At 41.8% G+C, this 25,516-nt stretch overlaps 1 protein-coding gene across 2 annotated transcripts in view; it reads left to right on the forward strand.

Moving 5' to 3' along the window:
* The window catches only part of GRID2 (glutamate ionotropic receptor delta type subunit 2), a gene marked incomplete at its 5' end in the record, with an annotated part of 1,118,477 nt that overhangs the window by 905,421 nt on the left and 187,540 nt on the right, over positions 1–25,516 (forward strand). For both annotated transcript variants that reach the window (XM_081960469.1, XM_081960470.1), the window contains one exon: positions 13,902–14,214. In XM_081960469.1, coding sequence (XP_081816595.1) covers positions 13,902–14,214 — 313 coding nt within the window. The remainder of the gene's footprint in view (positions 1–13,901; positions 14,215–25,516) is intronic.

Below are 25,516 nucleotides of genomic sequence, written 5' to 3' on the forward strand. Positions count from 1 at the left end.
GCGGGGCAAGCGTGGTGCGGATGGCAGGGGGAGGGAGCTGGAACCGGTTCTAAACGGCACGGTAGATTTGTGGAACCTCTTCTATAGAAGAGGTTAGAACTGGCAGGAATCCACCCCTGAATAGAATAGAACAGAACAGAACAGAACAGAACAGAATAGAATAGAATAACAGAGTTGGAAGGGACCTTGGAGGTCTTCTAGTCCAACCCCCTGCCTAGACAGGAAACCCTACACCACTTCAGACAAATGGCTATCCAACATCTTAAAAATTTCCAGTGTTGGAGCATTCACAACTTCTGGATGCAAGCTGTTCCACTGGTTAATTGTTCTAACTGTCAGGAAATTTCTCCACAGTTCTAAGTTGTTTCTCTCCTTGGTTTGTTTCGAAACCACTGCTTCTTGTCCTGCCCTCAGGTGCTTTGGAGAATAGTAATTCTCTTTGGAGAATAGTAATTCTGCACAGGCTGGCCTAGACGGCTGAGAGACTGTTTGAAATTACAATAACATTGCAAAAAAGGGACTTGCCATCAGTCCTCACATTAGAACTGTTGCAGTGTCCCCATGGTCACATGATCAAAATTTGGCTGCATGGCAACTGGCCTATATTTAAGACCATTTCCAGCATCCTGGGATCACGTGATCGCCATTTACAACCTTCCCAGCTGGCTTCTGACAAGCTAAGTCAATGGGAGAAACCAGATTCGCTTAAGGATCTCATGATTCACTCAACAAGGATGGTGATTCACTTAACAACCATGGCAAAAAAGTCATAAAATTTGGTATGATTCACTTAAACAATCATTTGCTTAACAGTGGAAATTCTGGTCTCAATTGTAGTCATAAGTCGAGGACTATATAACAATTTATTTACTCAGCTATAAAAGCAATTTGCTATCTACTCTGTTAACCACCCCTATACAACATAGATTAGACAACATATAGTCAACTAAGTCCCCTTCCAAATGTTTTGGGACTCAGCCCAAACCAGTGTGGCTTGTGTCCATGGTCAAGAGATGGTGAGAGTTGGTCCCAAATATGTACAGGTCACCAAATTGTCAGCTCTTTGGGATTGTATGTGAAATATTTCCTCTGTTTCATTTATTTTGCCTGTCTTCCTCCAAAAGATTTTCTTGGCTGTAGATAGATAATGTATTTACCAAGTCCCTCTGATGCACATATTTTCCTTTTCAACAATAATATTAGATTACCAAAAGCAATCTGGTAGCACTTTTTGTAACAAGCAAATTTTATTACAGGGCAGTAAGTTTTGCAAGCTGCAACTAATATCATCAAGGTGCATCAGACTTCTCATACAAATCCCCTTTGTCAAGGTTCCAAATAGCATCCTCCATCAAATAAGAATCCAAGGCTAGAGGTTCCTCAAAATTTAAATTTATTAAAGACACCATGTTGGCACATCTAGGAAAACCCGAATCTGAAAGTTTCCGGGTTTTCCCCACCCAGTTGAAAGTTCAAGACTTTGCCCCAGCACCCACATGTCCATCACATGGACCAATCAGCTACTGTCATGAAGGAAGATTCCTCCCATCCACGTCAGTCCAAGTGCAGGGACAAAATGACCTTGACTCTCCGAGAAGGAATGTTATTATGGCTACATGTCTCCCATGCTCCATACAATTCCCCCTCCCAATTTCCCACAGTAGGATATGTTTGAATATGTGGCAGGCTTGAGGCCCAATACAAAGATGGCTTCCAAGCCTGACACCCTTCTGATTTTGGGCTACTGTAAAGAGCTCTCTTCCTACATAGATTAAATTATGAAAGTATATTCAGGTCCAAAGTTAAGCAGTGATTTGCATGCTGTGAGAAGCGGCTGAATCTAGTTTGTGTGGGACAGATGCATAAATAGCTACTTTTACAAGTATTGAGACAATCTGGCATAGTGGTAAAAGGACAAGATTACAGGTAGTCCTCAACGTACAACCAAAATTGAGCCCAACATTTCTGTCTCTAATAAAACATTTGTTAAATGAAGTTTGCCCCCATTTCTTGCCACAGTTGTTAAGCGAATCACTGCAGTTGTTAAGTTCGTAATGCGTTTGTTAAGTGAATCTCACCTCCCCATTGAATTTGCTGTTCAGAAGGTCACAAAAGGTGATCATATAATCCCAAGACTCTGCCACCTTACATACCCGTATTTTTCAGAGTATAAGATGCACCGGAGTATAAGACACACTGAGATTTTGAAGAGGCAAATTTAAAAACAAACATTTTTGCACTCTGCGGACCTCCCCCCAAAAAAGGGCATGCATAACTTTTAGGAGGCTTGTAGAATGCTCCTGGGGGCTGGGGGGGAGGGCAAAAACAAGCAAAAACGGCCTGTTTTTTGTAAAAAAAAAAAAAAGCATGCATAGCCTTTAGGAGGCTTATATAGTGCTCCAGGGAGGCAAAAATGAGCATAAAACAGCCTATTTCTTGCTCATTTTAGCCCTCCCCAGCCCCCAGGAGCACTCTGGAACCTCCTAAAGACTATGCATGGCCATAGGGGGTGGGGTTTTGGGAGGCCGAAAATGTTGTATTCAGTGTATAAGACGCACCCAGATTTTCACCCTCTTTTTTGAGGGAAAAAGGTGTATCTTATATTTCAAAAAATACGGTAAATATGAATCAGTTGCCAAGCGTCCGAATTTTGATCATGTGACCATGGGGCTGCTGCAACGGTTATTAAGTGTGTGAAAAATGGTTATGTCCCTTTTTTCCCCAGTGCCGTTGTACCTTTGAACGATCACTAAATGAACTGCTGTAAGTCAGTGCTATCACAATGTAACACAATGTACTATGATTGTGTTTTATTTTTAAGCATCTCAAAAACATATAATTGGCCAGCATAAAAAAAAAAACATAGAGTAATGAATTAGATTACCATTAGTTTATCAAGGATGAGTTTCACTCTTGACCTACACTTCCATTTTTGTTAAGTCTCTTGCAAGCTGAGATTTGACTTACATTATAAGACATCTAGAGAGCTACATGAAAGTCCTGTCAAGTGGAACTGCTCCATCAGGAGATTCCTTTAAAAATTCAGTGCTAGGAAGTGCTGAGACATGAAATTAGGCAGCCCACACATTTTGTGGGAAATGGTAGGTTTTGCATGAAGAGCTGCTGAAGGTACCTTGCTGAGAAGGTGTGTCAAATTTCAAAGGTGCCATTGCAAGAGACATAAGGCAGTGGAGTAGTTACATTTCCTACATTAAAATAGAACATTGTTCAACCCAATGCACCTGCATGACATATTCTCCATGAAAGGTAGAATTTTTAGACATTTGCAGAACTCCCAATGAGTTCAGATTATCGTCTCCTTGTTTATTTAATATTAGCTGATAACCAGACATTGCCCCAGTATTTATTTATCCTAATCCTGTATTGGACAGGAAAAGCCCTGATTTCGGCAACAATTAAATTAGTTGCAAATGTTTTCTCTGTGCCCCCAGCAGCATAAAGGAAAGTGATACCACCTTGTGGTTTTGCTAGCCGATCCATGATCATTTGGTATGTGTTTTTCTGATCTTGATTTAGAAGTGGCTTCTTGTTTGCGATATTTGCACTAAGTATTCGGGTCTTTTCGCATGTAAGACTGAGATTGTCTTGGCAACGGTGCAGCAAGGGCTCACTCGCCATCTTCAGACTGGTGTTTTGGGCTTAAAGCGTGATTGGAGCTGCCATCCTTCTACAAACCTGGGGGGTGGGGTGGAGAGCTGGCCCCGTTTCACCAAGTGGATTGATTGGATGTGTGGCTGTATCATGATTAGTTGATTGGTGCTGATTGGTGCTGGCTGCGTGTCCATTGTTGTTTTGTGTTGTAACGGCCTGGTTGGTGGGTGGGGCTCGTTTGTTTACCAGGGCTGGTTTCCAGATGTCTGGTAGGCGGGAGGTATCGTTACGTTTATTCATGTTGTGGAGGTGTTTCTCTATTTCGATAGCTTCCATAATTATTTTCTTGTTGAAGTGTGTGTGTGTGTGTGTGTGTGTGTGTGTGTATGTATGTATATATGTGTGTGTGTGTGTGTGTGTGTGTGTATTTGTTTTTTGAGGTTTTAGCGGGTGTTTATATGTACGTCTTTGATTGTTCGGGTATATATATATATATATATATATATATATATATATATATATATATATATATATATATATACATACATACATACATACATACATACATACATACATACATATATATATATATATATAATGTTGTATTTGTGCTGATAAATAAATAAAGGGAGACTATACACGCACACACACACACACACATAACAGTTGAAATCATTTATCTGATTGTTTGACTGTTTAAGATTGTTAAATTGAATCACATAAACACATTCCAATCTAGTTATTTAAGCAAGAATGCTATCAGTTTTCACCCAGAACTTCCCTACAAACTTGCAACCAAATGCTACTTTTTTCTTTTTGTTGTGTTTCTCAGTGACTGCTTGTACTGGTCCTGCATTTTTATTGACAACGTTTACAGAAGTAGTGTGTTATTGCTTTCTTCGTAGGGCTGAGAGGGAGTGTCTGGCTTCAAAATCACTTAGTGGGCTTTGTGCCTAAGGTGGGACTAGAACCTCTTGGTTTCTAGACTGGTGCGTTAACCACTTACCAAACTTGCTCTCAAGGATTATGTTACAGTTGCTTTTGTTCTGAATCACTGGTACAATTCAGAATTTCAGCTGATGAAATTGAGCCAGGCAGTCAGGAGACTGAAGTAATCCCTTAGACAAGTTCAATAGGTAAACCAATTGAGCAAGACCGGTCCTCCCAGAGAGCTATTAAAAGACAAACCACAAAAACAGAGAAACAGTGTCACCTACGATTCACATTCATTTCAATCAATCACGTGAGGTACTAATACCACTCTATAAAGCCCTAGTAAGACCACACCTAGAGTACTGCATCCAGGTTTGGTCACCGCACTATAAAAAAGATGTTGAGACGATACAAAAAGTGCAGAGAAGAGCAACCAGGGACTGGAGGCTAAAACATATGAAGAACAGTTACAGGAACTTGGCATGGCTAGTCTAGTGAAGAGAAGGACCAGGCTTGACATGATAGCAGTCTTCCAATATTTGAGGGGCTGCCACAGAGAGGAGACGGTCAAGCTATTTTCCAATGCACCCAAAGGCCAGACAAGGAATAATGGATGGAAACTGACCAAGGAAAGATTCAATCTAGAAATAAGTAGAAATTTTCTGACAGTGAGAACAATCAACCAATGGAACAGCTTGGCTTTGAAAGTTGTGCGAGCTTCATCACTGGAGGCTTTCAAGAAGAGATTGGATTGCCATTTCTCAGAATGGTATAGGGTCTCCTGCTTGACCTGGGGGTGGAGGTGGTTGGACTAGATGACCTATAAGGTCCCTTCTAACACTGTTAATCTATTAAGCGAAATTGACAAAAACATTCAAAGCATTCAGACCTATTATTAATAAGTTGAAGTCACACTGGACAATATTGCTGTGTTTCTCAGGCACTGTGTGGCAAGGCCATATTTGCATATTAGCAACCCGCCAACCTGAAGCAGATTCAACAGCAACAAGGACAAGAATACTAACATGGCAGTCAGATGTTGCAACAAACCCAGATGTCCAATCTGCTCCCACATCTACAGCACCTAGAACTAAGAGGAAATTTCCTGACAGTTAGAACAATTAATCAGTGGAACAACTTCCCTCCAGAAGTTGTGAATGCTCCAACACTGGAAGTTTTTAAGAAGAGATTGGAAAACCATTTGTCTGAAATGTTATACGGTTTCTGCCTGAGTAGGGAGTTGGACTAGAAGACCTCCAAGGTCCCTTCCAACTCTGCTATTCTATGTTCTACAGTATGGCCTAAGTATTGCCTGACACTTTATTCTCTTATCCTGTTAGGCCCCAACAAGCATACACACAAGGGTTATGTTCAGTTCCAGTCAGTTATTCAGTATTTCTTTCCTTTTTTAAAAGTTACAATTATTCCTTGAAAACTCTATAAAAGTGTGGAGTTTTGAATTTTGGGAGTATGTTTGTGTGCCTGTTTGTGTGTGGCTCTTATAATGCCACATGTTGAAAAAGTAATGTTAAACCTATTAAAGTTGTGACAGCTGCTCTTGAGAAGCTCTGAACAATAAGCTAGTTAAGGAATTTATTAATGGTCTCCTTCATATCTTAAATGGATCTAGAAGGACCAAAAGCAGTATGGTTGAAACATACAAGACAGGAAGCCATATGGCACAGCTGCTTCATTTCGATATATTATTAAACATCTTTCAGAGAAGGGAAAAGCATATTATTCGGAAGTTATTTTGCAAAGGCAATATCCACAGGACAAATTAAACGAACAGCATTTTATGACTTTCGAACATAACCTTGTAATAAAAGTTTGGCACTATTTCATCAAAGGTAGAAGAAGTGAATTTTCTGACTGACAATTGAGCTCCAATTCCCATGTAGGCAGCTGTGTTGTTTTCAAAAAGCTCTCTCTGACCATGAGGTAAAAGAACTAAATTCAGCATAAATCCTACCTGTATTTTCTGACAGATCTGTAGGGCGATAGATGCAGTGAGGTAGCTTCACTGGAGAAGGAAGTATCCAGGTGAATTGAACCAGGTAAAATGAAGGATTGCAAGTGCGACCCCCAAATTTCAGGCTTGATGTCCGGTGCTTACCTCTTACAACATCATCAGTTAAATTGGAAAGCACAAACAATGTATCCTGCTATACATTCAGATTCAGCATCACCTTCTAAAGAATTATCAACAGGTGGCAAGGAGCAACCGTCATTTTGTTTCAGTCACTTCCAACACATTGTCACTCAGTGAATATCATTTTACCAGAATTTTCTCTCAGTTAACTGTTTTGTTGAATTATAAGCTACAACTTCTGTCCTCAGTAATAAGATCCAGACACATCTTCTGTCTGTTTCTTTTTATTGCCTTCCATTACTCCAACTTTCAAAGTTTTCTTTCATGGCTCCTCTCCTTCTCTTAAGGTACCTAATAAACCTACATTTTACCTTAATTATTACTGCTTTCAATAAACAGTCTGGATTTACTTCTTCTTCTAGTATTGAAGTATTTGTTCTTCTTGCAAGCCAAGGTCTTCTCAGCAATTTCCTTCAGCGTCATTCAAAAGGCATCCATTTGCCTTCATGTAACCTTTTTGATAGTCTAGAGCAGGAGTGTCAAACTCAAGGCCTGGGGGCCGGATTTGGACAGTTGGGTGCTCGGATCTGATTTGTGGGGCTGCTCTAGAAATAGTGAAGTACCATCCTGCAGTGCCTCTGCAGCGAAAACAGAGCTCGGGAGAGCTGCGTGAGGCCGTCCCGAGCTCTGTTGTTGCTGGCAGAGAGTTGCAGGAGGACATCACAACTGAAAACGGAACTTGCAAGGGCCACAGGCAGCACTCCCAAGCTACAATCCCAAGGATTGTAGGAGGCTATCACAGCCGAAACGAAGCTGGGGAGCCTGTTTTCACTGGCAGAGTACTTGAGCCACCACCGGCACCCCCAACATGAGTGACATTAAGCTGGCCATGCCCACCCTGGTCCCCCAAGGTCAAACGCAATTCTCATGCGTCCCTCAATGAAATTGAGTTTGACACTCCTGGTCTAGAATCCAGAGCAGAAGTGTCAAACTCGTGGCCTGCGGGCCAAATGCGTTATATGCTGGCTCTGCCCCCACCCAGTTTAGCAAAGGGGGGGAAAGTCCCGATACATCACATGATGCTGCCGTGACGACGCATGTTTGACACCCCTGATCTAGCATCTAGTTGCAGAGCCTTATGCTACATCAGGGGAAGCCAATGCCTTACAAGTACATGCCTTTGTTGTCAGCCTATGCATATTTTATTCAGATCCGTCTTTCTTCTAAATAAGAGACATTTTTTTTATTTCACGGCTCTAACCACAATCCTTGTGAAGTTTTGAGCATAGGAAGATCAAGTCTTTCCAAGTTGCCATCCTGTTCTACTTCTGTTCTTCTCCACCTGTTTGCATTGACTTGGCATTGCTTGGTGACTTGATCTTAAAAAAAAAAAATACTAAGCAGGAAACTTACTTCCCCTCCAGCAAGAGATTCCTTAAGCCTTTCTCCCTTCCAGTCTTCAAAGTGGTGTCATCTGCACAACTGAGGTTGTTGATGTTCCCCCTAGCAATTTTGATTCCAACATCTTTTTTTTTCTACTTCAGCATTTTTCATGACATACTCTGCATATAAATTAATTAGGGGGCTGCAGAAAACATCTCTTGATTCTGAGGGGTTTAGTTGCTTCGGTTATGTTACATCTTAGACATCATACAAATTATTCAACAGACAGATAACATAACTCAGTACATCCATGTTTTTAAAGCTACCCACAAATCTTTCTGAAGGTTTTGGGTTTTTTTGCCCATTCCACCATCCACTGGATGTTAGCAATGTACTCCTTTTGAATCCAGTTTATATATCTAGTCGCTATCTCATTCCATACCCTGTTGAAATCTGGAGTGTTAGCACCTTGAGAATTTCTTATTAGTACATGAGATAGAAGCAACTGCTTGGTAGTTCAAATATCATTAGCACTGTCTTTTTTGGTATTGGAATGCAAATCGATCCTATTCCGTCCCTTGATCATTACTATTTTTCATATCTGCTCACAAAGCCCATCATCATTTGAAATGCATCATCTTGTAATATTTTTTTTAATGCAGCTTTTTTGTTAGCAACATTTTCTAGAATCCATTTTACTTCACTTTCCAGAAGATGGGATATCCTACCTGATTAAACTTCCATGCATATCATTAAGGTTTTTTTTGTAAAGTTCTTCTGAATATTTGCAATATTGCTCATTTAGCTATACTTTCCAAAGTAAATTAATTCATTTCATTGCATTTTTTCCAGTTTATTACAGTCATAGACCAGAGACCAGAACAAATAAAAACACTCATTCAAACAAATGAAAATATACAATTAAAAATTCTAGTATAAAAGAATAAATAACATCTAAAATCTATGATAAAATCCAGTCTGCCTATTATACACCGCCTAACTATACTAAAATTACAATACATAAGCTGTTTGGCCCATTGTAAGTTTAATAATAAAAGGGAAAGGACTAAGCAAGGCAAACCATTTGCCACAGTTGTTATAAAACATATATTGTGGATTAGCCCCATGTTTCCAATGAATGCTCCTGCGCAGAATCTACCCACCTGTGCTTAGTGGTGAGCTTCAAAAATTTCAGCAACGGGTTCTCTGCCCAGTTGCTGGGTGGGCGTGGCCATGGTGGGCATGGCCTAGTCGGCCACCTGCACCATGGGGCAACCTTCCCGAGGCTCCAGAGGCTTTCTTTGAGTCTCTGGGAGGACGAAAACTGTTTCCACCTTCCAGGATTTCCTTTTTTCCCCATCCCTGAGCCTCCACCCGGGCCCTGCACTTACCTCGCATCTAAAATGGGCTGTGTGGAGATTCCTGGGAGGGGTGGGATGGGGTGGGTGAGGCCAGCCAGAGTTGGGATTTGGAGATTCTCTGAACCAGCCATGACATTAGCTACGGGTTCTCCCGAACCAAGGCAAACCTGTAGCAATCCACCCATGACTGTGCGGTACTTATGGACTGTTCATCCTTAATCAGCCACTTTCATTGCATTTCATGGCTGCCTGGTTGCTCAATGATTCTGAGCAGCTTATAAAAAGAAAATAAGAAAACAGTGCATATAAAAAGATCATAACTGACCACACGACCAATTCAATACACTGTAAAAACAAACCCAACTGTAATAGGGACTCCTGATCCAAGACCTGGGAGAACAACCAAGTTTTAATAACTTTCTGAACGTCATTAGCATAAGGGCTCTATGAAACTCTGTGGGATGTGTTAGATCGGGTAATGGAAAGGCACACACAGGCTAACGGTAACAACAGCTCTTTATTAACTCAGTAGCAACTATGTACAATCCAGCGAAGGCTGAGTCTGACAGCAGCCCTTTTATAGGGAGCTGTCAGACCCTTCGACCAATGAGATTAAACCTCTGTTCCCGCCGGAACAGAGGACCTTGGTGGAAACCATTATAGCTGAAGCTAGTATCTAACAGGATGTCTTTCCAAACAGCAGGTGCCATAAAAAAGTAAATTTCCCCAATCCCCTTAGATAAGACTGTTTATCATTGGGATCCAGACAATTCTCTTTGTTTGATGTTGCTGGAGATATTTACCTTGTTTTTTTATCACATCCATCTCAGAGGTGGTATTCAGCAGGTTCTGACCAGTTCTGGAGAACCGGTAGTAGAAATTTTGAGTAGTTCGGAGAACTGGTAAATGCCACCTCTGACTGGCTCCGTCCCCATCTATTCTCTGCCTCGCGAGTCCCAGCTGATTGGGAGGTAATGGGGATTTTGCAGTTACCTTCCCCTGGAGTGGGGTAGGAATGGAGATTTTACAGTATCCTTCCCCTGCCACGCCCACCAAGCCATACCACGCCCACTAAGCCACATCCACAGAACCAGTAGTAAAAAAAATTGAATCCCACCACTGATTCCATCTTACATAAATTTTTACCTTGGTTTTCTGTAATTGTCTTAAATAAGACTTTTGTCTTCCCATTCAACTGTAATCATCTTTGCATTGCTTACTTAGAGGTAACTCCTTGCTCTTCTTTGAAACTCAGCATTTAGGTAGATTTTTTTCCCCTCTGTTTCTTTTGTTTGCTCTTTCCATTTCTTCAGCTATTTTCAAATTGACCAATTTAGCTTGACTTAAATAAAATTGCTTCAAATACAGAGCTGACTAAGTGGTTACCTGTCATTAGGAAGGAAAACGGATGAAATGCTCTTCTCAATTCTAACTTCCCGCTTACATTTGCTATCATGGACAATAGCTTTCTTTGGTGGGGGCAGATTGACGTGGATGTGGAGACATTGATTCTAACAATGGTGATATTCTTGCCTTACCCATTCGTTCCATCATAAAGTTTTAGGAAATTATTATTATTCTCCATTAGGGTTATGATACAGCTAATTGCAGGGCAATAGAATTTGTTTACCAGTTAGCTATAGAGACAATGACAGTACTTGAAGAAACAGCTACCTCTCTCTGTTCATCCTCTGATGCACCCAGCTGTTTTTCCTTGGTAATAAATGCCTTGAAGTGTCTTCAAATGGCTTCAAGTGTCTGTCTTGGGTTGAAAGCTAATGCCATACAGAAATGTGCCTGGAAGTTTCCTAAATTTGTGAAATAAGTTTCCATTTTTCAAGCTTAGTCGTAAGAATTTATTTCAAATTTCTCTTGTTGATGTTTCTAAGTTTAGTTGCTTGTGGTAACGTAATTCTTATGGCTTTGTTACATGTCTTTCTGTCATTTTCAAAGTTCCTTTGGGTGACTTATATGGTTAGGACTCTGGGTTGGAGGTTAGCAAATGCATGTTCGAAACCCAGCTGCTGCGGGATGGGGTGAGCTCACATCATTCATTTCAGCTCATTGACAGCTAATCCTTTCAAACTGGAAGCCCCTTAAAAGGTGCCTCCAACATGAATGGGAGTGGTAGCTTTCCTTGTTGCCCACATTTCCTAAACTGAATCTGGAACTTCGGATTAACTGATATATGGGAAGGCAACAGACACTGGATATAGAACAGTAAAAGTAAAGATAAAGGTTTCCTTCACACATATGTGCTAGTCATTCCCGACTCTCCATTTCAAAGCCAAAGAGCCAGCGCTGCCCAAAGACGTCTCCGTGGTCATGTGGCCGACATGACTAAACGCCAAAGGAGCACGGAACACTGTTATCTTCCCACTAAAGGTGGTTCCTATTTTTCTACTTGCATTTTTACATGCTTTCAAACTGCTAGATTGATATTATTATCTAGATTGAAGCTGGGACAAGTAATGGGTGCTCACTCTGTTACGCGGTGCTAGGGATTCGAACTGCCAAACTGCTGACCTTTCTGATCGACAAGCTCAGCATCTTAGCCACTGAGCCACTGCGTCCCTAGAACAATAGTGAAATCCAAGTCCCTTGAAAGTTCCTTAGCTACTTCATTAGTTCAAGTACACCACACTCCATTGGGACAAGTTCTCTTGCCTTTAAAAAGCACATTTTGGAAATGAATCATATTTCATTAAATTGGTAAGGGGGAAATATTTCTTTTGCAACATAGTGGTAAAAAAATTAAGTAGACAAAATGTATTGATTTGTGTCAACAAATTCTACCAGGCATTATTCAATCAAAGTTAAACATTTTGCTCTTCCTGTTGATATAATATATGGATTTAACAATCAAGCCCAGATTGGACCAATATCATTGGCAGCCAACCAATTTCTGCTAGTCATTAGGCAAACTTTCCTCATAATAAAAAAAGATTCAAAGCAGTTGTTATGAATGTGGAGAAACTGGATTGACAGATGTTAGAGATCTCTAGATGTGGTTAGAATTCCGAAATTCAGAATAGAGTTTGCCTAAAACGACTTCTTAATATTGTTTTAGGATTCAATTCATACAACATACTATGCTGCAGTGTGCCTTACTTGATCTTGGCTTAGTGATATATGAATCCTGTTCCCATGGTTTGCAGTCTAGAGAAAACAGCTATCTGCCTGTAGCCAAGGTGGCACAGTGGTTAGAGTGCAGTACTGCAGGCTACTTCTGCTGACTGCTAGCTGCAATTCAGCAGTTCAAATCTCACCGGCTTAAGGTTGACTCAGCCTCCCATCCTTCCAAGATGGGTAAAATGAGGACCCAGATTGTTGGGGACAATAGGCTGACTCTGTAAGCCGCTTAGAGAGGGCTGTAAAAGCACCATGAAGCGGTATATAAGTCTAAATGCTATTGCTATTGCTATTTATTGAAAAGTAGAGTCGAACAAACCATGGTTTAGTGCAGTGGGTGAACCTGACATGATTCTATTAACATTATGACTAAGAAGAAATCCAACATGGCTATCCAACATCTTCTTAAAGACTTCCAGTGTTGGGGCATTCACAACTTCTGGAGGGACGCTGTTCCACTGATTAATTGTTCTAACTGTCAGGAAATTTCTCCTCAGTTCTAAGTTGCTTCTCTCCTTGATTAGTTTCCATCCATTGCTTCTTGTTCTGTCCTCAGGTGCCTTGGAGAATAGCTTGATTCCCTCTTCTTTCTGGCATATTGGAATACTGCTATCATGTTACCCTAGTCCTTCTTTTCATTAACTAGACATACCCAGTTCCTGCAACCGTTCTTCATATGTTTTGATTCAAAGGCAAAAAAAGTGTGTGCATCTTTTTTCAAGACTAGCTGATAACCCAGTGCTGCTGTTTAGGTTTTTATGTCTTTTGGAACTGGCAATTGCTAATAGAATAAGAATAGCACAACAATAGCAACAGCAACGAAACAAAAGTTATTTTATAGTCAAAGAAGGAGCTTTATTTCTCAAACTGTAGGGTTTCTCACATTGTTCCATTATAAAGATCATATAAATGGAGACATTGGTGTTATGCAAATGTAATAATACAGAGAAGTCCATTAAAAATCTTTGCTGGGCAAAACTCTGAATCAACAGGCTATTGAAAGGAACTTTTCAATTTTTTCTCAGTTATATAGTTTGGCGTCAATTTAAAAAAAATCAAAAATTAATAAATTTTTAATTGTTAAAAAATAATTTAAAAAATTAAATTCTTCTCGAGGTTATCTTTATTTGAAACATGCTCTTCTTCTGAGCCAATTTAAAACCTCTTTAAACGTGACCTCCATGAATTCATCTGGTCGTTCATTCCCCCCTTTTTTGTCTGTTTTCTTCCTACTCGCTCCCCGGGTTATTACACGCAAACTGCAAGGGAAGCAAAATTTGGCAACTGTTTTTCCAAGAGAGGTTCCAGAGGCTGTAAATCAGACAGAAGCGATGCTTTTTTTTCCCCTCTTGCTAAGCGAAATGAATTTTCTGTCTCTTTTCCTTTAGAGAGCTGATATAGGCATTTCTGCATTGACGATTACACCAGACCGGGAAAACGTGGTCGATTTTACAACGCGCTACATGGACTACTCGGTGGGGGTCTTGCTGCAAAAGGCTGAAAAGACCATGGATATGTTTGCTTGCCTGGCACCGTTTGACCTCTCCCTCTGGGCTTGCATCGCTGGCACAGTGCTGCTTGTTGGACTCTTGGTCTATCTTCTCAACTGGCTTAATCCTCCGCGGCTTCAGATGGGATCGATGACCTCCACAACCCTCTACAACTCCATGTGGTTTGTGTATGGATCCTTCGTGCAGCAAGGTAAGAAACGTCTATGGATCTCATGATGCAGTGGGTGGATTTCAAGTACCGTATTTTTCGGAGTATAAGACGCACCGGAGTATAAGACGCACCAAGATTTTGAAGAGGTCAATTTAAAAAAAAAGGTTTTGCACTCTGCAGAAAAACAGGGCATGCAGAGAGTTTGATAGGCCTGCAAAGTGCTCCTGGGGGTTGGGAGGACAAAAACAAGCAAAACAATTGCCTGCTTTTGCCAGAAAAAGGGCATGCATAGGCTTTAGGAGGCTTTTAGAGTGCTCCTTGGGGATGGGGGGGGCAAAGATGAGCAAAAAACTACCTTTTTGTGAAAATGGGCCCATTTTTTGTCAAAAAAGGGGCATGCGTAGCCTTTAGGAGGCTTGTAGACTGCTCCTGGGATGTGGGGGTGGCATGGGAAACGAGCATTGCCTGTTTTTTGCTCATTTTTGCCCGCCCCTAGGAGCACTTCACAGGCCTCCCAAACCCTCTGGACATCCATTTTTGTGAAGGGTCGGAGTTTCAGGAGGCCAAAAATGCTGTATTCACTGTATAAGACGCGCCCAGATTTTCACCCTCTTTTTTTTGGGGGGGGGGGAAGGTATGTCTTATACTCCGAAAATATGGTAGTCCTCAACTTACAGCAGTTTGTTTAGTGACTGTTCGAAGTTACAATGGCACTGAAAAAAGTGACATGACCATTTTTCACAAATTTCCTTCCTTCCTTCCCATTGAATGATATGCAAGGTTGAGCTCCGAAAATCAGTAAAAAAAAAATTGAATAAGAAATTCAACTTTTCCTTTTTATAGTCAATGCAAGTATTTTCAAGCCATAAAGATCTCTTGTGCTTTCTAATCAAGCAATGACATTGTTTGTTTCAGTTTCATCGGCGATAGAGAGGCATTAATTCAGGTAAAATGTCAAGCATTACAAGTCCTCGGAAAGATGTTAACTTATCATTAACCATTAAAAATAAAATTGCAGATAATGGCTGTGCTTTCCACTCTCCTAATATTGCAGTAATTACCCCCAAATTATAAGAAAATTGGAACATAATATCCAGTATACTCAGCTCTCTTCTTGAAATAAAAACTAGATTACCAACATTTGCTCTTTGGAAAACAATATCTTCAAATAGATGGGTCAATAAATGATGGATGAGGGAATAAATGGGGAACTCATCAAATTTGCAGATGACACCAAGCTGGCAGGAATAGCCAACACTCCAGAAGATAGGCTTAAGATACAGAAGGATCTTGACAAACTTGAACATTGGGCACTATCTAATAAAATGAAATTCAATGGTAAAAAGAGTAAGGTTCTACATTTAGGCAACAAAAACGGAATGCACAGGTACAGCATAGATGGTACCTTGCTCAGTAGTAGTAACTGTGAGAGGGATCTTGTAGTCCTAGTGGACAACCATTTAAATATGAGCCAGCAATGTGCAGTAGCTGCCAAAAAAGCCAACACAGTTCTAGGCTGCATAAATAGAGGGATAGAATCAAGATCACGTGAAGTGTTAATACCACTTTATAATGCCTTGGTAAGGCCACACTTGGAATACTGCATTCAGTTCTGATCACCACGATGTAAAAAAGATGTGGAGACTCTAGAAAGAGTGCAGAGAAGAGCAACAAAGATGATTAGGGGACTGGAGACTAAAACATATGAAGAACGGTTGCAGGAACTGGGTATGTCTAGCTTAAGAGAAAGAAGGACTAGGGGAGACATGATAGCAGTGTTCCAATATCTCAGGGGTTGCCACAAAGAAGAGGGAGTCAAACTATTCTCCAAAACACCTGAGGGCAGAACAAGAAGCATTGGGTGGAAACTAATCAAGGAGAGAAGCAACTTAGAACTGAGGAGAAATTTCCTGACAGAACAATTAATCAGTAGAACAGCTTGCCTCCAGAAGTTGTGAATGCCCCAATACTGGAAGTCTTTAAGAAGATGTTGGATAGCCATCTGTTTGAAACAGTATAGGGTTTCCTGCTAAGCAGAGGGTTGGACTAGAAGACCTCCAAGGTCCCTTCCAACTCTACTATTGTATTGTATTGTAAATAACAGAGAAGGAATTCATCTATAGGATGGTCAAAATCTCCTGAACTGGTTTCTGTGCAACAGAGTTTCCCATTTATCACTTGCTTGAGATGGCTGTTTTTTCCTCACTAAGTATTGTGGTCCTCCAGTGGCCAGCAGAGCTGGTGGCAGACTCAGACAGTGTGGAGGTTGGGGAGGAATATGGGCCAGTCCTGGAGTCTGGGGAAGGCTCTGATGAAGGCTCTGTGTCAGAGGCAGAGATGAAGCCAGGGCCGTCCGACAGTTATCAGCTGCCTTTGGAGTCAGAGATCAGTGGGGCAGAAGAACAGCTGGAGCCTGTTCCCAATGTCCACATGCACAGCGCTGTCAGGAGAAGAGAACAGTTAAGGAACAGAGGTCGACTCAGGAGTCAAGGCACAAGGGGATGCTGAATGGCCCCTTCCAAAGGAAATAAAAAGGAGTAAAAGGGGAGTGGTGTTTGCAGGAGACAATTAGTCCGTTAGTGAGAAGATTTGCTTATCTGAGAGACTCCTTGCCTAGTATTTCCTTGTACAGCGTTGTGTCTGGAAGCTACTGGCCTGGCAACTATCCAAGGACAGATAAGGTCTGTGTTTGCAATTCATCCTTGAAAGATGGATGTAAATGTTAGGAATTCACATTAGCCAAATAAAAAGGGTTGTTTTTTCGGGACAAGGAGTCTGTTTCATGATTTGGTGAAGCCTAGGTCAGAACACTGGGCTGCCTTTTCTAGTGCATCTTAAATAGTCCTTACCCCGACTGAGTGAACAGACCATTCCAATCACACAATTCACCTGGCATTTGTTTATTCACCCACATTAGTCACCTTCTCCTCCTCTTCTGCACATTTGTTCAACTGAGCAACAGGAGAAATTCGGCAGAATAATAAGCAGGCAATGGCAATGCTCAAAGAAATAAGTATGTGCTGTGTCTTATATAGCTATATATATAAAACCTTGAAACTGAGGATTTATTTCTATTAAGTGCTGCAGCTACTGACTTTGGTCCAGTGGAAAGGAGTGATTCCTGTGTGTGCACAAAAAGTTACTTCCATTGAAGTTCAGGATCTGAACACGGCCCTCTCTTGACAATTTGCCTTCTCTGTTCAAACAAACAAACAAACAGACTCTAGAAAGAGTGCAGAGAAGAGCAACAAAGATGATTAGGGGACTGGAGGCTAAAACATACAAAGAACAGTTGCTGGAATTGACTATGTCTATTTTGATAAAAAGGACAAGGGGTAACATGATAGCAGTGTTCCAATATCTTAGGGGCTGCCACAAAGAAGAGGGAGTCAAGCTATTCTCCAAAGCACCTGAGGCCAGGACAAGAAGCAATGGAAGGAAACTAATCAAGGGGAGAAGCAACCTAGAACTAAGAAGACATTTCCTGACAGTTAGAACAATTAACCAGTGGAACAATTTACCTCCAGAAATTGTGAATGCTCCAACACTGGAAGTTTAAAAGAAGTGATTTCACAACCACTTGTCTGAATTGCTATAGGGTTTCCTGCCTAAGCAGGGATTTGGACTGGAAGACCTCCAAGGTCCCTTCCAATTCTGTTATTCTATTCTAAACCAAAAAAAAACCCTACAAAGCTATATCACAATATGCACAGTGTTTTTACATCTGCAAAATTAGAAACTTCCCTGTTTTCGAAGTCATCTCCTGCAGTTTCTGCAAGGTAATGGTTCTAATATTTTCTGTAATTGCTGAACACAGCCTCATATTTACAAAATAAAATTGTGTTTCATCTTGAATATATATTCTATCGCAGTCCTTTTTAAGCCGAGCAGAATTAAGGGAGATGTATCTCCTTTGAACAGCTGAAAGGAAGACAAGCTTTCATTTGGCTGGAAAGAAGAGAACAATAATTTAATGGCGTTCATATTGAAATATATGAATGTACAGAATGCTTGAATAATTAAGGCACAAAGGGCCTTGAATTCAAGTAGGGCAGCTCAGGAGATTCATTTATAATGTCAGCCTGCATTTCATATTCAATTTGAATCTAGCAAAAAACTGCATGAGCAGAAGCCCAATTGTTTACTACTCTCAGTGAATTCAGAATTAGGATGAGGGGGAAATATGGTAATTCCCAGTGACAGATTGACTGGCTAGGAAGCTAAATCTAACTTCTGTGTTCATTCCTCACCTGCTTTCTATTCTGCAGAAGAAGTATGGAGGGGGGCTTTATTTGTTTTAGAATAACTAACCTTCCGTGATTAATTGTGATTGGCACATCTTAACCAAGGCAATACGGAAAGTTTTAAATATTGGCGTGTTCATTTAAGAAATCACTGTCAACAATTGATCTCAAACATGACACAGTAGTAATTTTACACTGAAAAGTGACAAACTACTTGGTGATTCTGGTTACTAAAGCACTATCAACCCCCCCCCCTTATTTTATTCCATACTAGCCGATAACCCGGCTTTGTCCGGGTATTTGTCTATAGGGGGAAACGACCGGATCAAACGTAATTTCTAATGCTGGATTTTTTCCCTTATCAGTGGGAGCCTCCTTGTGGAGTACTGTGAAGCTGTTACTATGGCAACTCCACTGCGCTGTACAGTAGAAGCCATTTTAAGGCAGTACAGTAGAAGCCATTTTATGGCAGTATAATAGAAGCCATTTAAACACAGTTAAATAGGGGAGCTTGTTCTGGGTGTGAAAGTGTCTAAGTGCTGATTGTAGGGTGACACTTGAGGGGCATGGATGTGTGTAGGTACCTGCCATCTATGATATTTATTCTTGTGAAAATGCAGTTCCCTTGGGAGAACCTAATTTAATTAATTCTATTTGTGTTTACTGACCTTACCCTTTGATATGTGGATTAGGTCTGGGCAACTTATTGTGGGTTTGATGAAGTTTGAGTAAAATATTCACCCTCCCTTGCTGTTTTTGCTTTACTAATTTAGATTCAGCTCTAGTGGAGACACTGATTCTCAATCCATTGTGAAGTCTGTTAATGTTTAAAGGGAAAATGGAAATAGTAAAACAAATAAAAAATATTTTGATATAAAACATTTCTGAATCGCCTTGTCAGTTTACGGAAGGTATTCCAAACTACCTACTGCATGCAAATTTAAATCAGTGGAAATCAGGCTTATAAGAAAACTGTTTAAAATCAACTAAAGGACTTCTTAGTGTAGTCTTTTACAATAGTGTTCTCTAAGAACCTCTACTCCAAGCTGACATTACAAACGGCCAAATTGCTCGTGTGAATTAATATTCTTGCATTCAGCCAAGGGGTGATTGGAACAGGCAAACCTCTCACTGATTGACTGCAACTGTCTGCACATTTTAAAACAAAGGAGTCAGCCACCGCGTGGCCTGATGTAATGGTCTTTGCTATATATGTCTCCTTAAATTGCCACTTTCAAAGAAAATTGCAGTTAAGAGAAATCATTTCCACTGATGAATGAACTTCCCATTATTATCTACTAAAACACTTTCCCTTGACAAAAGGAAAGAATGTTCATCTCATTTCTGTGCCCTTATTATGCATGTCTTATTTTAATTGGTCCATATTTACTAAATATGAGAAAGAGTAAATAGCACATGATGATTGAGTTGAAAACTTTGGGCATTAAAAAGAAACCCGTACTAGAGCGGTGGGTTCCGGATCCCAGTGCAACCGGTACGGTGCAATGGGGCCCAGCGTCCCCCACATGCCTGGGTGCAGCACGCATGCACATGCATGTGCATGTGTCCTTACCTGCGCGACTCTCCAGCTACTTGGAGGAGCATCGCACAGGCGCCGTATGCTCTGTGCGCGGAAGCGCCAAAGAGCTCAAATACAGGTAAGGAGCTAGGATGGGCCCTCCAGAGCAGTGTACTGGAACGGTACCCAATGCTCCCGGCAGGCTCCGGTACGCCAGTACCGGGGCGTACCGCCTGCAACTCGCCACTGCCGTACTAGCAAATAGGTTTGCATTGTTCAATCATTTTTAAACCATCTTAAACGCTGAACATTCTTTAGAATATCAGGAAATCTAATGCGGGGGATGCCCAGAGCTTTTGAGGATTTGGGAGCAGATTTGAATATTGAGGTCACACTATGTTTTTTCTCCCAAAAAGGATGTCACTCTGAGAATGGTAAATCTCAAAACAACACAGAAAATGCATTGGTATGCTTGCTTCCCTTCTTTTTTTTTTTTTTAAAAAAGCTTATTTTTGTCTATATTTTTCCAATTAATAGGATACGATCTATCTCAGACTGTTCTGACCCAGCCTTAGCAGAACCAAGAAACAGACTCAGTGTCCCGAAAAAACCCTCTTTATTTAGATCTTGTGAATTACTGGAATTATTGTCTGGAAAAGTCCAGGCAATAATCCTTCAAAGTGTTAATTGCCATAACAGACCTTATCAGTTCCTTGGGATACTTGCCAGGCCAGGAGCTTCCAATCGCAAAGCTGTAAATTATGTTCTGGAAAGCCGTCTCTGAGACACGAACCACGATAAGCAAATCTTCCGAAAGAAATCCGAATGGTTGTTTCCTGAAACCACCCCTCCCCTTTCCTCCTATTTATTCCCCAGCCAGGGGGAGGTGGGGCATTCAGCGTCCATGTGTGTCTTTCTTCCCGAGTCAACTCCTTGTCCTCAGTTGTTCTCCTCTCCTTTTTTTTTTTGAAAAATGGTTTTTATTTTCATTCTTCATACATACATTTACAAATATACATTTTCATATTGTTAATATTGTGTGTTATCTTTTGAAATTTATAACAATTCATTTCTCCATCTAAAAGTTTATATAAAATTGGGATTGCTTTCCCTGCCATCCCGTACATCCATCTTGTTTTACCACAACCCTGCTTTTCCTTCCATTTCTCCTTCTCTCCTTTCTTCTTTCTTCCTCTCTTTTCCCTTTTCTTCTTCCCCTTCCTCTCCCCTCTCCTCCCCTCTTCTTCCCCTTCCTCTCCCCCATTCCTCCCCTCTTCTTCCCCTTCCCCTTTCACTCCCCCATTCCTTCCCTCTTCTTCCCCTTCCTTCCTCTCTCCTACTTTTGCTTCCTTTCCATGTCTTTCTCTCCTTTCTCCTTTCTTCTTTCCCTCTCCTTTCCTCTCTTCTCCTCTCCTCCTCTTATAATAATAATAATAATAATATTTAATGCTTCTAGACCGCCCCCTCTCCCAAAAGGGACTCGGGGCGGTGTACAGTTCATACAAAATATAACAAGATACAATAAAATTAAATATGTACAGTTGATGGTTGACTTGGAGGAGGTTAAAATGCAGTTAAAAGAACTGTACACAGCAATATATTATAAGTTAAACCCTTAAAAACAGATACAGTGAATTAAAAAATCCCTAAAATAACCAGATATAATACATTTGCCAGGAGGGACAGTTGAATTATGCCAGGCCTGCTAATCGGAACAGGTGGGTCTTCAGTTTTTGCCGGAAGGAGCGGAGGTCAGAAGTGGTTCTAATGTCGGGGGGGAGGTCATTCCAGAGGGTTGGGCCCATCACAGAGAAGGCCCTACTCCTCGGTGTCGCCCGCTGGCATTGCCTAGTGGACGGCACCAGGAGAAGTCCCTCCCTGTGTGAGCGAATTGGCCGCAGGGATGTACGTGGGAGGATGCGATCCCGCAAGTAACTAGGTCCCGTGCTATCTTTCCTTCCTCTCTCCCTTCCCTCTTTCCGTTGTTATGATTACATATTTTCCTCTTCAATTTGATGTATTTTCGGGTTGTTCTCCTCTCCTAATAGTTCTGCGCATTTGTGCTTCTGCAACAGGCCCCAGCTATTCATCCTCCCCACTTGTCTCCAACTCCGAAGGCACCTGGGAAATGTCAGACGGCCTGGCTCTACCTCTGTTTCCAACACAGAGCATCCATGAGAGCCTTCCCCAGACTTCAGAACTGGCCCAAGTTCCTCCCCAACCTCCTCATGGTCCGAGTCTGCCGCCAGCTCAGCTGGCGGCTGGCGGGCCACAACACAGACTAGAGGCCAGATTATCAGGGGTGCCTGGTGCCTTCAGGTTTGTTCTCCAAAGCACAGGCATGAATAGGAAGACAAATGGTAGGTAGCATTTACCTGCAACACCTCAGAGATGTTTGCTAAGATCTTGCAAGCTCTGCCAAGTCATCCCAAGGAAAGGTAGAATTGTTTTTGGTCTTAAGGTACTTTAGGGGGAAGCTATAGTCATATTGCTGAATGCTCTGGAACACTTTTAGTATAGTCTTTATTGTCATTGTACCAGTGGTGGGATTCAAATTTTTTTACTACCGGTTCTGTAGGAGTGGCTTGGTGGGCCTGACATGGCTTGGTGGGTGTGCTTGGTGGGCATAGCAGGGGAAGGATACTGTAAAATCTCCATTCCCTGCCCACTCCAGGGGAAGGTTGCTGCAAAATCCCCATTTCCTCCCGATCAGCTGGGACTCGGGAGGCAGAGAATAGATGGGGGCAGGGCCAATCAGAGGTGGTATTACCGGTTCTCTGAACTACTCAAATGTTCCGCTACTGGTTCTCCAGAACCTGCTGAATACCACCTCTGCATTGTACATCATGTATGCAACAAAATTGGTTTTAGCCTCACTGGTGCGATCCATGACAACAAATACAAACAACATAAATAGTATAAAGCAGTGGTCGGCAAGCCGTGGCTCACGAGCCACATGCGGCTCTTTACACACTTTAATGCGGCTCTTCTGTGTGCCGGGCGCCCGCTCCCCTCCCTCCTCTCGGGCACTTCAAAACAAGCGCCCCTTTCCCTTTTTTTCTTTTCGACCCACAATGATTAGGGAGGATCCTGAAGTCGGGCGGGGACGAGAAGCGAGGAGGCAGAAAAAGAAACGGAGGCTAAGGAGCTTCCCCCCGCCCCCTCCCAGCAAAAATCTAACCGGGGAGCCGGGTGGGCAGTAGCAAATTAGCCGATCACGCCGCGTGATTGGTTAATTTGCTACTGCCCACACGGCGTGATCGGCTAATTTGCTACTGCCTGCCCGGCTCCCCGGTTAGATTTTTGCTGGGAGGGGGCGGGGGGAAGCTCCTTGGCCTCCGTCTCTTTTTCTCCCTCCTCACTTCTTGGGGCTCCACCAATGGGGGAGCAAGGCCCGCCCAGCGCCAGGCTTTGGGCTAACACAGAGGTCTGCAAAGTTGGCAGTTTTAAGACTGGTGGACTTCAATTCTCAGAATTCTGGGAGTTGAAGTCCACCAGTCTTAAGAGCCAATTTTGCAGATCCCTGGGCTAATATGATTGATGCCCTTGGTGGACTTCAATTCTCAGAATTCTGGGAGTTGAAGTCCACAAGTCTTCAAGCTGTCAGGTTTGAAGACCCTGGGTTTTTTTTTTTCTAAAAGGTTAGGGGTGCAAGGGTCTTGCAACTTGACAGCTTTAAGACTTGCATGCTTCAATGCCAGAGTTCCTGAGCCAACATGACTGGAGGAGGAATTCTGGGAGTTGAAGTCCACAAGTCTTAAAGCTGTCAGGTTTGAAGACCCCTTGGGGTTTTTTTCCTAAAGGGTTAGGGATGCAAGGATCTTGTAACTTGACAGCTTTAAGACTTGCGTGCTTCAAATGCCAGAGTTTATTGAAACTAAAAACAGTGTACCATCCTATGTATTTTTGGTTTTAAAAATGTGGCTCTCAAAATAAATTTCAATCGTGGTTTTGGCGAGATTTGGCTCAGTTGAAAAAAAAGGTTGCCCACCACTGGTATAAAGAATAATCCCTATGCAAGTAATTAGGAAAAGAAAAAGAAAAAATAGTCAGACGTTTCCGTATGCGCATGGAGTGACTGTGGTTGTGTTTAAGAGTCTGACAGCCCAAGGATATAAATTATTTTTAAACCTATTTGTTCAGCTGGCTCTGCTTTGATGTCTTCTGCCCAATGGGACAAGTGTGAAGGGACACTGACCAGGGTGTGAATCATCTCTGAGTATCTTCCTTACTCTGCTAAAGCAGTGAGACCTGGCGAGATTTGAGATGTGAGTCTGAAGTATTATATTGCTTTAATTATGATAAAGCAGGGGTGTCAAACTCGATTCCATTGAGGGCTGCATCAGGGTTGTGTGGGACCTTGGGGGTGTGTGACTGGCGAGGGGTGGGGGTAGCCAACTCAATGTTGCTTGTGTCACTGGCACCTGTAGGGGTCTGGGCAGAGCTGGGGAATCCTGTTGAAGCCCTCTGCCAGCAAAAATGAAGCTTGAGAGTGGGCTTGTGGGCCTTGAGTTTGACACCCTGGTGATAAAGTGTTCCTAAACTTTATTAAATTACATTTATGGGTGATGCATTGGTTTCCTAATTATTCTGTTTAATTACAAAATCCACTAATGAATGGAGTCTTAGGGAAATGTTACCAGACACATTGACATATTAGGAACTTGGAGCCTAAAGTCAGAGAAACCCTTTTCAGTATAAAACCGTAGGCTCAACTAACCCAACAGCCTATCTCCTGCTGTGATTTTCACAGATCACAGATACCCGGAAGCAGGATATGAAAGTAATAGTTGCATCTTGGCGTTTCCCCCTGATATTTGTTTATTTATTTATATCGCCCCTTTATCATTTTTACAAATAGCTCAAGGTGGCAAACACATCCAAAATACCTTCTTCCTCCTATAAAGGTTGAGTAAAAAGAGGAAAAACCCAGCAAAACCCAGTAAGTTTTATAAACAGCTTTGGGTCCTCACAACAGCTCACGCCTTTTAATAGCATTTGTTAAGTTGGGGGAAAGTGTTATTAAACTCCTTCTGAATACTTGCCACGGCAGACTAACGTGTAGATGTCAAACATGTCCCTTTAGCAAAAGGAAAAAAGGAATGAACTTCTTTTTCAGCAGCAGTCTGTCTGATTGGTGTGCAGTACATATGGATCTTTCCTTCCCACTGTGTTGTTCCTGGAGGTCAGGCATTCAATCCCTTTTAAATTGTTGGAAGAAAAATCCATCTGGTTCAGTTCCAAGCTGGGAGAAAGAAAGACACTGGAAACATGGAGGCTGATTGAAAAGATGGTTTAATGATGAAGCAGAACCATCAATCACGTGTGATTCTGGGCAGCTGAACAAATGGAGTTGAGAGTGGAAGAGGGGGGGGTTATAACGTCTTTGGGCTTTGTATTTGAGCTTCCTGTTCCTGTGCAAGAACATGTCCTTTTATATTGTATTGGCTGCGGTCAGATTCCTATGGGGTCATGTAGGGGTTATGCAGTGTTGGGACTTGAATAACTTAACAACTGATTCTATGCTGGGTAGGCGTTGCCGGTTGTTCATGTGACTGGGTAGGTGACATCACTCATC

The sequence above is a fragment of the Natrix helvetica genome, assembly GCF_964273705.1.
Source record: "Natrix helvetica genome assembly, chromosome: 7".
Taxonomy (NCBI): domain Eukaryota; kingdom Metazoa; phylum Chordata; class Lepidosauria; order Squamata; family Natricidae; genus Natrix; species Natrix helvetica.